Source organism: Galeopterus variegatus, unplaced genomic scaffold (assembly GCF_000696425.1).
Source record: "Galeopterus variegatus unplaced genomic scaffold, G_variegatus-3.0.2 Scaffold739, whole genome shotgun sequence".
Taxonomy (NCBI): domain Eukaryota; kingdom Metazoa; phylum Chordata; class Mammalia; order Dermoptera; family Cynocephalidae; genus Galeopterus; species Galeopterus variegatus.
Window position 1 is genome coordinate 53,172 of NW_007726850.1, and position 15,556 is coordinate 68,727.

Below are 15,556 nucleotides of genomic sequence, written 5' to 3' on the forward strand. Positions count from 1 at the left end.
GGGGGGGGGGGGGGGGGGTGGACACGGTGTCTGAGCCAGGGCCTGAGTGCATAGCGTGGTAACCGACGCCCACCCTGCAGTCACAGCCTGTCCCCTGGAAGACTCATAACTCTTCTGTTGTCCTTTCCTTCAGAGGAAGTGGCTTTTAGAAAGAAGAGGCTGTGCATAAAATTTATCCCACGGGACTCAACGGAAGCTGCGATTTGTGACATTCGGATCATGGGCCGGACCAAGCAGGCCCCTCCTCAGTACACGTTCATTGGGTAAGTCTCAATGACACAGATCTCATCTGCTGCTCTCCACTCACTCCGGGGACAGGATGAAGTCCTAAGAATTTCTGTGCAGTGCCTCTCGGCTGCCTCTGGGCCCCAGCTCCCATTGCTGCCCTCCCCACCCAGTTGCAGCCATCCACCATGCCCAGCCGCCACCTTGCCTGGTTCATGCTGTGGACTCCGTCCTAGGCCTGTCCTTCCCCTGTCCTTCTGTGTCTCTACCCTTCAAGCTCCTCTGGGTCCTTCTCAGATGCCTCTGTGAACTTCCCAGGTCTCTACTCTCCACTCTGTTCATTCACCCCACGAAGTCCTGTGGAGCACCTGTTTTCAGCCCCTGGGCTAGGCGCTGGGCCTGGTAGTGAGTGAGGCAGAGGCCCTGCTCTTGAGGGGCTGGTGTTCTGTAAAGAGATACAGCAATAAATAGGAGGATAAAAGAGATAATTTCAGACTGAAGAAAATGAAACATTGATGGAGTGGGGGCTGCTTCAGTCAGGGGGTCGGGAAGGTGACATCTGAGCAGAGACCTAAATGTTGAGAAGAGACCAGCCATGAAGATGAGGAGGCAGAGCCTTCTAGGAAGAGCAGAAGAGTGAGTGTAAGAGGAATGAAAGTGGGAGTGAGTGTGGCATGTTCTGGGAGCAGGAAGTAGCCCCGCGTGGCTGGGACAGGCAAGCAAAGGAAGGCATGCTGGGGATGGGGGGGGACATCGGTGGAACCTGCTGAGACGTGGTGGCAGTCTGGATTCTATTCCAACCGTGCTGGAAAGGCAGTGGAGGCTTCTGAGTTGGGAAGACATGCAAATATTACATGACTGCATGATAATTATTTGTGCAGTCTTTTGGTCTGGTATTTATCTTCCTTGATAAGCAGACTTCTGAGGTCTGGGCCTGTTTGTGTCCTGCTCACCTGGTAGCCTCAATCCTGAGCACGGTCCTGGCTCTGTAGCTGCTTCATAGATCCTTAATACCGTGGAATCTCAGGATTTCTTCTTGAGCTTGTTTGATTGTAAGTAGCAGGAAACTCAACCCATACTGGCTTTTTTTTGACCAGTAAGGGGATCGCAACCCTCGGCACAGTGTGGTCAGCACCACGCTCAGCCAGTGAGCGCACCGGCCATCCCTATATAGGATCTGAACCCGCGGCCTTGGCGCTACCAGCGCAGCACTGTTCCAAGTGAGCCACGGGGCCGGCCCAACCCATACTGGCTTAAGCAAAAAGAAGAATTTGTTGGCTGACATAATAAAAGAGTTCAGAGGGCAGGAGTAGCTTCAGGTATGGCTGGAAGTAGGAGCTCAAAGGACGTCACTAGGGTCTGGTTTCCCCGTGTCCCTCCTTGCTCCAACACCTCTGGGTGGACTTCATCCTGACACATGTTCTCCCCTTGTGGAAGCATGGTGGTGCAGTAGCTTCACCTGCTTTTCATCTGGGTTCAAGTCCAGAGGCAAAGAGCAAGACTACGTTCCCAATAGTTCAAACAGAAGTTCTAGAATTCAATCTCATTGGTCCTGATTGATCTAACGAGGGTCATGTGCACTCTGAACTGGCCACTGTTTTCTGGAATAGGTCATTCTCTGATTGACCAGGCCTGACCTGGAAGTAGGGTCAGCTCCACTGGAACTCAAGGGCTAACAGTGACAGGATGGCTGCCCCCAGAGTTTGGTGGGGAGGTGAAAAGTCAGAAAGCAGAGGTTGAGTGGATGCTGGATGTCCAGAAGAAAACAGGTGTTAATCAACTGAAATTTGGGTCTCTCACATTAATCAGCACGGTGGGTGGTTTTTGGCCCCCCTCGGCCATACGCCTCTCTCTGTGCCAGGCTTTGCAGGCATCATGCTCCTCACTGTGGGTTCCCGGAGATGCATTCCTCTGCTTGGCTTTGAGGTTGGCCTCCTGGATCTGGTTTGTACTCTGTTCTACTCTTGTTCATTTGAGCCCAGTTCCTCCTCTTTACTCTGCAATCCCAGGCCTTTCCTAGATGTGGTGGCGTGGGTGGTAGAGGAGCCCTGTGGCATTTGCTTGAAGCATGTAGGGAGCAGGTATCACAGAAATAGGGATTAATTTCATCTCGGTGCACTAGTTTCTTTAGACTCCTCAGTTATGGGATCTGAATGCTCTGTGTCAAGATTCGTGGTTATTAAGAAGTGCTCTGTGATCATTCCCTTCCTACACACTCAAAAATCCTGTTTGGCAACCTTGTTTAAACTAATTATGTAAACAGGATTACAGGGGTAGGAAATAGGTAAGAGAACAACCATACTTCAGGTGCCTTACTGGCAGCCATTTACATACAAATAGTGGAAATCAACAATTTGGTAATGAACTTTTAAATTCTAATTTTGGCTACTGTGGTATTTTAATTACAAACTATACTATTATAAAAAGATACAATTTTTAACCAATTTAAACAATACCAAAGAATGGATTTTTACCAATATGTGTCTTGATAATCAAAACTAGAATCTTTTTTCTTTCACATCATTTTGAAAAGATTGCTAAAGTAGTTTTGTTTCATCTTGGGGCAAAGCTTCTTTTCCAGAGGAAGACAATTTTAGTGTTCTTTTTAAGTAAGGAAGAGAATTCAATATTTAGAACTCTAAGTCACTCACTCTTAAAAACAGGCACAATTCCACATGTTACTTTGCAAGGGTCTGGGGTTGTTGGCTGGGGGAGACAGAAACCTCACGTTCAAATCGGCTTTTCCAAAGCCTGGCAGCTTGAGGCCGTGACCGAGATGTGGTGAAATCAGTGCTGCGAATTGGAATCACTCACCTAATAAGACAAAATTGTGGCTTAGAATAGTTGCTGTGGTGTACTGAGCAGCTCACCAGAGGTGTCCACGGAGGAAGTCTTTTCTCATTTTGTTAAGAGATGATTGTCCTCTACATGAGGTCCCAAAGATGCAGTTCTGTGTGGAAGTTGAGAAACTGAAAACTGGATATGGCTAAACTAATCCTGTTACAATTCCTAAGAGCGTTGCCTGTCTCAAACACTCCTGACTGTGTGGGGTGGGGCTGGTCTGTGGTGGGTGTGAGTATAAAATGACAGAAAGTATGACGTGGTGTTTGTGACGTACATGGACCCTGTGACACGGCCCCTCTGTGTCCACTCTTAGTTGTGGTGGTCCGTGGGACATGTGCCTCTGGTTTTGTGGTCTGAAGATGTCTCCCAAAGTGACCCTGAGAAAGGGGACAACTGCAGGTGACACCGGCTGTCCGGGGCTGTCTCCTCATGTTGGGCATGCAGCAGAGTGGAGGGCTGATTGTTCTTGTCGTTAAAAACCAGACGTATGTGTCTGTCAGTCCTTTTCTCCCTCTGTCTAACCCTGACTGCACAAAGGACTCTATGTGGGTTATCACATTACCTACATGAAATGGCAGAATGCAAAGAGTTTTCTTGAAGACTTAGGAGCATGGCAGGTGTCAGGAGGAGTAGGAAGATGAGCCAGGGTGGGAGAAGACGGCTGCTCAGACAGGACAGTCCCCCTCGGATCAGACTCTGAACTCGGATGCCCAGAGCACAAAGGGAGGTGACGTAACTCACCTTCAGGGGAATGAGTTGATTCCACAGTGTTTGAGGCTGTGACTCTTTTAAATGAGCGGTTTGCTTTGCCGCTCAGGTACATCATGCTTTGTGCTAACCCGCCCCATGAAGATTTCTCTTTTCTCCTAAAGGGAACTGAACAGCATGGGGATCTGGTACCGAATGGGCAGAGTCCCAAGAAATCATGACTCGTCTCAGCCCACAACGCCTTCCCAGTCATCAGCTGCTTCCACCCCAGCCCCCAACCTTCCCAGGTGAGGCCTCGTCAGTGATGTCTTACGCTGTCATGTGGTCTTGGGTCCCACAGCACAACATTTTAGAACACCTCCACTTAGTGACTGCTGAAGTAGTGCAAAATACAGCTGAAAAATTGTAGGAGTAATGTACTTTTAGAGGAGACTTTTCAAAACCTATTTAGAAAGCTTTGCATTACATGAATATAAAGGCCGTTCTGTATTCTATTTTGTGCATATTCTTCAGGGTCCTAAAATAGCAGAATATGCAACTTAAAATTGGCTTGCTATTCAAAAGATCACATAGAGATGCACAGACACGTGCTTTGTAGCCACGTGGTTGGGATCACTTGCCTTAAGAAGGTGGAATTCCTTCTCTGTTTTGGCCAGCAACTCCTTTGAAACCCAGGAGGGCTGGTAAGTAATTACATTTATTTTCATATTGTTTCTTTTCCCAGTGAGCTTCAGATTAAGAAATGGGTATGAGATGAGAAGTTTTTTAGGAGATTTTGGTTTTAATAATTGTTTCCACAAAGAAACTCGGGAAAGCAAACTAGCCGTTCAGCAAACTGACTTCAGTCGTAATGGAGGTAGTAATGGTCTTTACACTTTTGGCAAAATGCAAATGATAAAAAGAATCCTGTCAAATAAAAAAACCTATGCGTCACTAGATGTAAATTGTTTGAGGGCAAGGAACGAACAGCAGTGATGAAGTTTGGGACTGGGATAACAAAAGGGAATAAAACAAGAATGGGAGGCAGAGTCTTTTGGGGATCAGTGCGACCTCACTGAGAATGGATCTAAAAGCTTCCACGTGGGTAGAGATGAATCAGGAACAGCACAGGAAAGTCACTAGCAGGGTCCTTGGACTCCACATACCACACCCTGCCCTTGGGAGGGGTCACTGGCTCTCTGCGCTCTGTTCCTCACCAAGTGCCTGCTTCACTTGGGAGAACACAGCTGTACTGAGCCTGCTCTCCAAGGACTCTGTCCTTTGGGACATCCCTCTAGAAAGACAATCTGGTCTTTCTCATGACATTTTCACAAACCAAGACTGTTATTTAAACTTCACCCCTGGAATTGTCTGAAACTTCAGAAGTTTTCAGTTTCACTTTGGCGTAAAAAGCTATGAATAGCTAATGAGCTTCTCAGAGGTGCAGGTTGAGTAGTTGAGTCTCTTTGTTTAGGTTCAGGAGGGTGCGGCCAGCAACGTTACAGCTGGCACTTGTTCCTTTCTCATTGGCCAAGAACACCATCACAGCTCTGTCCTGGAGGGTGCTGCTGAGGACTCCCACCACTTGTGTTGGAGTCATCGCAGGCCCATCACCTGTGCTCAGGGTCAGCTGAGGCCCATCACCTGTGCTTCGGGGGTGGGGGTGGGGCTGTCAGCTGAGCCCATCACCTGTGCTTGGGGTCCATCACTCGTGCTGAGCCCATCACCTGTGCTTGGGGTCAGCTCAAGTTTGGGCTCATTGCAAAGGCTGGAAAGCCCCCAAGGGATCAGTTGTCCTGAAGTAGTTATAGCTGCTCCCTGTTGACATCATATGGTCTGGAAGGGCCCAGAAATGGGCACCACCTCAGGGAAGGTTTTAACTTACTGTTGGGTAAAGAATGAATACTAATTCTTCCAGATAAAGCAGAGAGAGTGATCTCCCTAGAAGCTTGCCAGTCAGTGTGAGTTCAGGGTTACTTGCAACTGAAGCAAGACACCTGTGAACACCAGGCCGCTGGGAGCCAGGTGGAGGGTAGCGCATCAGAACCAAGTGTTTATAAGGCTTGTGTATTTTATAACCTCTGTTGTACAGTTTATGGTTTACAATGGCTGCAAGGAAATTGGATCAGTTTTGTTTTACTTGCCAAATAAAACAAATGTCAAAATAGTCAATATAAAATGTATTCTAATTTGGCTGAGTTAAATCCGCCAGTATGCAGTAGGATAATTGAGTGTACATTAATGCTTCCAAGGAAAAACCACGTGTCTGTCCCAACCTCCCCCCTCTCACTGAGCAGGAACTCACAGGTAGCATAAGCACCTATGTGAGCCTACTAATCCATCAGGGATTTTAATTTTTTTTTTGTTTTGGGTGGATTTGGGGGGGGTATTATTTTCCTATATAGTATATTTGATTAAAAAAATGAAATTCTGATTATTTATTTGAATTTTCCATTGAAGACTTATCAAATGATCCTTGAGGCTTCCATGTCTGTAAACTTTCTGGAAGAGCAACGTGACAGCCTTCTGTCTGGGGGTGAGCAGGGCTGATGCTTGTGTTCCAGGTGCTAGGTGTCACCCGTGGGCCTGTACGGTAAATACTAAGCTGCCAGAGAACGTTGAAGCTGCCGTGTCCAGCTCCCGTGATTTCTTGTCTTCTGTAAAGCTATGTGACTGACTATGCCAGTTGTCAGGTTGAGGCAATAGCTATGCTAATTGTATAGCTAGGCATTTCATCACTAAAGGCAAAACATTTCATTATTTTAGTTATACTAAGTTTTCATTTGTATTGTCAGGGCTAGGGCTCAGACCCTTCAAACCAATTGTGCAGACTGGGTCATAGGCCCCTCACATGCCAGGCTGGATCACCAGACCCCTCAAATGCAGGTCCACACTAGGTAATTGGGAAAAATCCTGGAAGCCATTGGCAGATGACATGAGCTCAGTCCTCAGCAGCAGCAGTAGTAGTGGTAGCCTCTCCAGGCATCCCGGGAGCACTGGCAGCAACAGCCTCCAGCAGTAGTAGCAGCCTCCCCGTGCCCCTCCACCCGGCCATCCTGGTGGCGGGGCGCACCATGGATCAGAGCCACTCATCTTTTATACTTAAGTCCATAACCCAGGACAACTGAGTGCACATGCACAATTACATTAGACAATAACCAAGGAACACCTGGGTGCACGTGCATATTTACATCAAATGCTCAGCACGATTCCGAACATCTGAGGGGCCCTGACCATTTTCCTATATTTTCCCACCATCTTCTCTCTCCCAGTCCCAGGTTTGGAGCTGAACTGGTAGCCTCCTCTTCCCTTCCTGTTTCATGCTTCTGCTCCTCTGCTCACTGGGCTACTTGTGCACCAGGGGTGTCTTGCATCCTTAGCTCTCTTCCTCTCCCAGGAAGCCTTCCTTGAGCCCCTTGGGTCTGGGCCTGTGCTGGGCTCTCCTCTCTGAGTGCTTCTCAGTCGTTTTGATTTTTGATTTCATCCTGTGCTGTAGTCAAGTTGTGAGCTCCTGGAGGGCAGGGGCCAGGTCTTGTCCCTTATCTCCCCTAGTGCCCACGTAGGTCCTGGTGGGCATTCAGTTACCCAATAAATGCTGCTCTAGCAGCTGAAGACCCGTGCTGTAGCCCCTCTAGATGACTCCCAAGTCTCTGGGCACCAGGCAGATCTTTTCTGATTGTGAGAGTTGGCAAAATATAGAAAATAATGAAAAAAACAGAAATTCCATTTCCAGTGAGCAAATGCTCATAACCTTTTGTCATGTTTTCTTCAAGTCTTTTTTCTGTGTACTTTTTACATAGGTGATATCATATCATATAATGGCAAGTTTGTATTTTCCTACCGTTTTCTTGTGCAGTATTAAACCACAAACAGAAGAAACACTTTTCAGTGCGGTCTTTGTGTGGACATGGAAATCAATTTGCTAAGTCAAGGCTGCGGGGAGAGTGGTGTGGCAGCGCCCTCTACTGGCCAGCCGTGGAGGTTCCTGAGCCTGGGGTGGCTGGTTTTCCCAGCAGATCCCTGGGACTGGAAGGAACGAGGGAGGGGCCCATAGCAGACATTGCTGCCTTCTTGAGAGTGTAGATGTTCATCTGAAAAGCTCCAGATGTGTGCTCTGCCTCCATTTCTTATGTTGTCATTTCGACTTCAAAGAATTCCCAGCCATTTTTTGGAGAGCTGCCATCCCCAGCTTTATTTCAGATAAAAGGGGCATTTGGTGGACCTTTTCACAGGTAATGGGCCCCACCTGAGGACCTCATGGTCCTAGCAGTACTGCCCTCTTTTTCCAGAGGCAGGTACTGCCCTGCCCAGAGCTTCCTGCCTTTTTCCTCCCTGGTACTGTAGAAAATGCTTGTGATGAAACCAGATTTGGAGTTGTCCTTTCAGAGTGGCGAGCTCTCCTAGAGAGACAAGGGATGCTCCTTGGCTGTATCCAGTGAATTGGACACAGTGTTTGGTGAAGATTGTGGCAAAAAGTGGCATAAGATGACTTGGCACAGCTTCTGTTCCTTGGCCATTGAATCTTTATCTTACGAACAAACATCTCTGCACACGTTTCTTGGCAGTTTCCAAGTGAAGGAGTGCAAGTCGCTTCTTCCAGGACTTGGAGCCTCTGTTTTCCCTTTGGTCGGTGGGCTGCTCCATCCTCTGCCCACCCAGTGCATGCACATTGATCAGCAGAGTGGGCTCGTCCGTGGCTGAGGCCTGATCCCATCTCCCTGTCTCTCTTTCGGGCTGGCCCCAGCTTGCGAGCCAGCCTCCTGCACACGAGCAGATGATGGGCTTTCTGATTCTGCTCTGTGCTGCTGCTGTGGGGCAGAGGGGCAGGTGGAGGAAGAACCTTCCTCAATTCTACCGGAGCAGCCCTTCCACCTCTCTCTCACACACAGGGTCCCACAGATGATTTTGCTGGGAAGAAAAGGTTCTGCTGCTGCTGCCTGGACAATGAGTTTTGGGAAGAGCTTTGAGGGGCAGGTGGGTTCACAGCTGATGGAGCACCAGAAGCCCTGAGTATGGATGAATGAATGGCTCTGCGTTGACCTGGGAGGAGGCACTAGTGGGCTGTTGCCCCTAGCTTGCCAAGCAGTAGAGACAGAGGCTTGATAAAGACATCAGAGGCATGCTTATAAAATTTGCAGATGACACAGAGTCATTAGAGAGAGCTGATGTACTGAATGACAGAATCGATACTGCACATCTCCACAGCTTGAACACCCTGCTGGAACCAGGAGATGAAAGGTAGTGGAGGCAAACAGAGAGCCCCCCTTCCCCTCAAGGCTCAAACAATCAATAGCACTGGAACCCAGTCAGGAGGCCTGGCTTAGCAGCCGTGTGTGTGAAGTGACAGGATGGCACCAGCTCAGGTTGTGTGGAACGCAGTCTGGTGTGCACCACTGGGGACGTCCCATGGGGCACTGTCCCACACCTGCCAGGTACGTGGGGAGGGTCATGTCCACTACCGTACACCATCACATACAGTTCCCTGAATCCAGCGTTGAGTTTGAATAGGAGGAGTCTTTGAGCTTGACCTGAGGGGAGGCAAGGCAGCAGGCTTCAGGTGTCTCCTGGCCAGTGTGCGGCAGAGAGAGCAGAAGTGTTGCAGGTGGGGTGGGAGGGGAAGTCACCAGGAGAAGGCAGAATTGGATCAGGTAGCCTGAAGTGATAAGAAGGTTTATTTGGCTTAACATTTTAAAAAATTCATAAATAGAACTTCCAAAGGTGAAAATTCTGTGGTGTTGAAGAAGCCACCTAAGGGGTCATGAGCTCCCATCTGCTGGAGGTAATCAGGCGGCATTCAGATTTTCCAGACTTTTTTTGACATCAGTGCTTCTTAAACCTTATTACACAAGTGTATCCTGTTTCCTGTTCCCATCCTCAAAAATTCAGATTCAGCAGACCTCCATGTCAGGGCCACAGACCTTGCCGAGGGTGACTCTGGGGACCTCGAAGGGGCAGGAGAGGGTGTGGACCACTGACATTTGCTCTGGCCTCTATCGGTGCTGCCTCCCTGTCTGAGTTGCAGCTGTCACCATCTCCTGCTCACAGTGCCGGATGTCAGTGAATGGGGCTTAAGTAACCATGGAGTTGCTGCTGTGGTTCCGTCCCTGGGGAGAAGGCACAGAGAGGCCTCCCAGAATTCCTGGCGTCCCAGCAGTGCTGACACCATGTCTCAGTCCAGCGTTGGCATATGTGAGCTGACAAAGGGTATTTTGTCCCTCTCAGAGTCCACCTGAAATAAGTAGTTTGGACTCCAGACTGCTGGAATTACAGGACATTTCTTGTTTCTGTGGGCATTGGGCTGGGCTATCCTAGAAAATCATGAACATGGGGTTCTAGTAGCTATATTCTGCCCTTCTTGTTGGCCTGGGGTGCCAAGCTGTGCACACTGTGGTCCTGAAGGAAAAACTGCCACCTGAATTCTGCTGTGTGCACACCCCAGGCTGTGGGCATGGGGAACATCCTGTGACCCTTCATCGACACTGTCCCTTTCTGGGAGAAAGGGTTATCTTCCCATTGAAAGCCACAGAGCACACTTCCCAGCTGTTGAGTCTGGACCAGCAACCTCCCCTGCAAGGTGCAGCCTTCCAGGAGCCTCTGCCAGGTGTCAGTCGGGGCCTGAGCTTCACTTGTAAGGTGGCGTGGCACTCCAGAGTTGTTCCAGTAATCTTCCCCTGCTTTTTAAGCTTCCAGCAAGTTGTCAGTCACAGGTTCGAAGTATGTTTCCTAGTGGCAGACATAATTGTACTTAACTTTTTGCATGGATGGATGTTATCAATCTGTGACAGATACTCTGGCAAATGGGGCATTTTGATTGCAGAAGATCTGTCACATGCATTTAGTCTTCCTCTCAGGGCACCAGGATTCAGTCACAACTTTTGCATGTTGATGTCAGGTTTTGAGAACATAGATCCTTGCTGACCTCAAAAATCATTCCATCACTCCAGTCCCAGGGCTGTCATCTAAAAGTCTAAGGGCCCTTCTGAAAGGAGAGGAAAAAATCATGCCACGGCGATCTGGAATTCAGGCCGTGCCACCCAAGCTCATCCCCCATCACATCGTTGTCAAGAGCCCATGAATGAGCCATGCTCCATCCTGGCCTCCTCCACCCCCCTTCCTGCCGGGCACAGGGACAAGCTCTGCAGCTTCCTGATCAACTGGCAGAGTAAGTCAGCAGTGGAGATGGAGCCTTAGGTCACCGGCTGGAGGCCTGTTGTCTACACTGACAGCCTCAAATCCTCAGGCTGCCTTCTGTCAGTTTTCAATTATAAGATGGTCTTTGTACCACAGATGACATCTGTCACCTGCCCTGTTGTTGCAGGACTAGAATGAGAAGCCCAGAGTCGCGCAGATCAGGGAGGCTGGGTTTTCCTTTTCCCGTTGAGGTGTTGACCACCTGTTCTGAATGGCAGAAGGCTTGGCACTGGAGGCCTTCACCTGTGGGAAGGCCCAGCTGTTTCTTCTCAGGATTTAAATAGGGGAAGGCTCAGCACGGAGGACTGAAGTTGGAACCTGTGGTTCAATGTAAGGTTCATCATTTATGAGAAAGGGTTATATGTGTCCTGCCTCAGGGTAAGATTAGAAGGCAAAGCCAAGGGCTGATTCCGGTGATCTTTTTCCCCCCAATAGTAAACAAATTGTGACGTGGATTTTGAGTTCCTCTTTCACAGTGGCAAGAGACGGTTTTGGGGCCTGAGGGCCTTCAGAACCTTGACCCCTTTGCAGGTCATGTGCAGGCATAACTGTGGGACTGGCTTTACTTGAAATAATTAGATTTCCTCTCCTCCACACTCTAAAGATGGGACACACGTTGTCATTTCTTTCCTTGATGAGACACTCCTTCTTAAGATGAAGACTACAATTTGGGGTTATTTTGCACAGAGAGCACAGACATTAGCACTGTGATTTGAATGATCCCACTCTGCAGGTGGTGCCTTATACCCACTCCAGTCGGAAGTAGCAGCAGCCAGCGCTGTCTCAGAGAAGAGCCCCCTGGAGGGGAGGACCTGAGCACTCAAAGCTGGATTGGGACTAGACTTCTAGGGCCCGGAAATGATTTCATTTAAATAGCTCATGCTTACATTCTTTGCCTGTAACCTTAAAGTTCTATCTTACCTGCCATCCCATTGAGGTTTTCAAGCATGCATGTGTTCTTTCCTCAGCCCGGAACCTTCACTTGCTTCCTGTTATCTGACCTGCCTCCCGCATCATCTTGAATTAATGGCCAGTCTCCTTTTGGCTCCTGAGCATGTCTGTCTTGTTCCAAAAGCATCTCTGCCCTGGCCATTGCCAGGTACCTCACCTCCTGCCAGCCACTTCCCTCCTAGAAGAGAGAGACTGGACTCCGGAATGCTTAGGGTGGGTCCTGGCTACCCCCAGGCCCGTGGTCACCCTCACCTCGTGTAGGAAGAGGCACATGTCACCTTCCCTTCCTCTCCTCCAGTTGCCTCCATGCACTGCATCCTACAGTGAGGCATTTCCTAGCTCCCTGTCTTTGCTGCCTATGTCTATGTTTGATCTTCCTGACTAGATTTGCTGCTTGTTGATGACAGGGGTTCCCATGTTTACTTTTTCTCCTTTAAAACCTCAGAAAAACCTAGTCCCATACAAATCACAATGATAATATTGCATCACTGTNCTTTAAAACCTCAGAAAAACCTAGTCCCATACAAATCACAATGATAATATTGCATCACTGTGCACTGAAATTTAGCAAGTACTTTCGTCTGCGTCATCTCATTTGTTGCTCACACTAAGTGTTCAGTGAAAAAACGTATGGCCCCAAGATGGTCAGGACCCCTAAATGCCAGGTGCCTTTCACATGGTAGGCACACAGAAAATATTTATTGAATGTATAAAGTGAGCTAGTTTAGATGCTTATTACCAGGCATCATGTATTTATACATGTCTCCTTCCATCTGTTCTTTGGTCCATCTGTCCATCCATCCAGCAGAGACATACTGCATTTAGTAAGTTTCAGGCACTGTTCCAAGTACTTTATAAATAACAACTCATTTAATCCTAATAATAGCTCTGTGAGTCAAGTACTATTATCACCCCCATTTTAAGCTGAGAAAACTGAGATCAAAGAGATTAAACTCCTTGCCCAAGGTCACACAGCTGGCAAATGACAGAGCTACGGTCTGAACTCACCAAGCAGGCCGGCTACCTTTAGATTGCAGACTGCACCTGTGTCCTGCTGCTCATGGTCACAGGGTCCCCAGTTGTGAAGCCTTTCTCTGGGGACCCAAGTCTGTGCCTGGCGGAGCTGGTGGTTGGGGAGCAGCTGTCTTCCCATGCAGCTTCTCCATGCTCCGACCAGCAGCTGGTGGATAAGGACATCCCAGAGCAGCCGTGTGGGTGGGGAACTCATCGGAAGCTGCCTAAACAGCCTGCCCTCACATGCTTAGGGAGATGTGCGAATGCTGGCCGGGGTCCAGTGCACTTGAGCTGTCCATGCAGACCGTGGAAAGCATGTGGAGGCCATGCATGGGAGGGTCCCAGTGTCACCATTTCCTTGACGGCTTCAAAGTCCATGCTTCAGCAGGATTACAGCAGTGTGATTTATGCTGGTGATCATGAGAGTGGTGTGAAAGAGACCTACAGAGTGAGGTTATTTGAATGTTTTCAAAATACTCATGAACAGAGCTAGGGCTGCTTTTGTAACAGTATCAAACTTAGTTTTGGTGTCAGAGTAATTTCGAAGGGGAGGTTTCATTAGAATGCAGTTTGGTATTGTTAGATATGAATGAATGCTTAGGGTGGGTCCTGGCTACCCCCAGGTCACCCTCACCTTGTGTAGGAAGAGGCACATGTCACCTTCCCTTCCTCTCCTCCAGTTGCCTCCACGCACTGCATCCTACAGTGAGGCATTTCCTAGCTCCCTGTCTTTGCTGCCTATATCTATGTTTGATCTTCCTGACTAGATTTGCTGCTTGTTGATGACAGGGGTTCCCATGTCTACTTTTTCTTCTTTAAAACCTCAGAAAAACCTAGTCCCATACAAATCACAATGATAATATTGCATCACTGTGCACTGAAATTTAGCAAGTACTTTCGTCTGCGTCATCTCATTTGTTGCTCACACTAAGTGTTCAGTGAAAAAACGTATGGCCCCAAGATGGTCAGGACCCCTAAATGCCAGGTGCCTTTCACATGGTAGGCACACAGAAAATATTTATTGAATGTATAAAGTGAGCTAGTTTAGATGCTTATTACCAGGCATCATGTATTTATACATGTCTCCTTCCATCTGTTCTTCGGTCCATCTGTCCATCCATCCTGCATTTAGTAAGTTTCAGGCACTGTTCCAAGTACTTTATAAATAACAACTCATTTAATCCTAATAATAGCTCTGTGAGTCAAGTACTATTATCACCCCCATTTTAAGCTGAGAAAACTGAGATCAAAGAGATTAAACTCCTTGCCCAAGGTCACACAGCTGGCAAATGACAGAGCTACGGTCTGAACTCACCAAGCAGGCCGGCTACCTTTAGATTGCAGACTGCACCTGTGTCCTGCTGCTCATGGTCACAGGGTCCCCAGTTGTGAAGCCTTTCTCTGGGGACCCAAGTCTGTGCCTGGCGGAGCTGGTGGTTGGGGAGCAGCTGTCTTCCCATGCAGCTTCTCCATGCTCCGACCAGCAGCTGGTGGATAAGGACATCCCAGAGCAGCCGTGTGGGTGGGGAACTCATCGGAAGCTGCCTAAACAGCCTGCTCTCACATGCTTAGGGAGATGTGCGAATGCTGGCCGGGGTCCAGTGCACTTGAGCTGTCCATGCAGACCGTGGAAAGCATGTGGAGGCCATGCATGGGAGGGTCCCAGTGTCACCATTTCCTTGACGGCTTCAAAGTCCATGCTTCAGCAGGATTACAGCAGTGTGATTTATGCTGGTGATCATGAGAGTGGTGTGAAAGAGACCTACAGAGTGAGGTTATTTGAATGTTTTCAAAATACTCATGAACAGAGCTAGGGCTGCTTTTGTAACAGTATCAAACTTAGTTTTGGTGTCAGAGTAATTTCGAAGGGGAGGTTTCATTAGAATGCAGTTTGGTATTGTTAGATATGAATGATGAGTTTAGGCTGAGCTTTTTGATATTAATTTTTAATATAGCTGCTTGGGAAGTCAGAGCTTCCATTTAATGAAGAATTGGCCATTAGTCAATACAGCTTCCACCTCTGAGTTGGCCTTTACTGTCTCATGTCACACTCTGACAAGGTGTTTGCCACTTGTAAATCTGTTATCTTTGTAATTTTTGCAACTTTGTGAGGGTCTTATTTTTCTTGGTGGTTGTGATGGTTATGTGTGCTTTTCTGTTGCTCGGAGAAACAGGGTTATAAATGTGAAATTATTCCCTCCTGTGTCTGGCTCTCAAGTGTTCGAGGGCTCTTTGTGCAGTTGGTTTCAGCTCCAGGGTTTGGAGAAGGGCCTTTTTCAGGATTATGAAAATAGTTTTCCGTGTGTCAGAACAGATTTATCAGTTCACTTTAGGGTCGGTTTTGTGAACCAGACCATTTAGAGGAGGATATTTTACCTTTTATCAGAGTGGAAGCTGACAGTCTATTTGCAGGTCGCTCTTTGGAATATTTCACCCAGGTCTCTCAGTGTAAATCTAGCCACTAAACAAAGTAAAATGGGCGTTAAACCAGTGATGTTTCCCGGGATTTTACTACACCCCCCCCCCACCACCACTATGCTGTTCTATTTCAGGGCAGGGTTTCAATTATTAACTTGGATATTTAATAAAATCCTTTGCTTGCAGTAACTTTTAAAAGGCCTTCCGAGTTTATTTGCCCATGGAC

The 15,556-nt window shown here is 48.1% G+C and overlaps 1 protein-coding gene across 1 annotated transcript in view; it reads left to right on the top strand.

Annotated features, from left to right (window-relative positions):
* MVB12B (multivesicular body subunit 12B) overlaps positions 1 to 15,556 on the top strand; it is a gene marked incomplete at its 5' end in the record, with an annotated part of 116,810 nt that overhangs the window by 11,717 nt on the left and 89,537 nt on the right. Inside the window, 2 exons of the mRNA XM_008571967.1 lie at positions 134 to 263; positions 3,942 to 4,064. Of these exons, the coding sequence (XP_008570189.1) occupies positions 134 to 263; positions 3,942 to 4,064 (253 nt within the window). The remainder of the gene's footprint in view (positions 1 to 133; positions 264 to 3,941; positions 4,065 to 15,556) is intronic.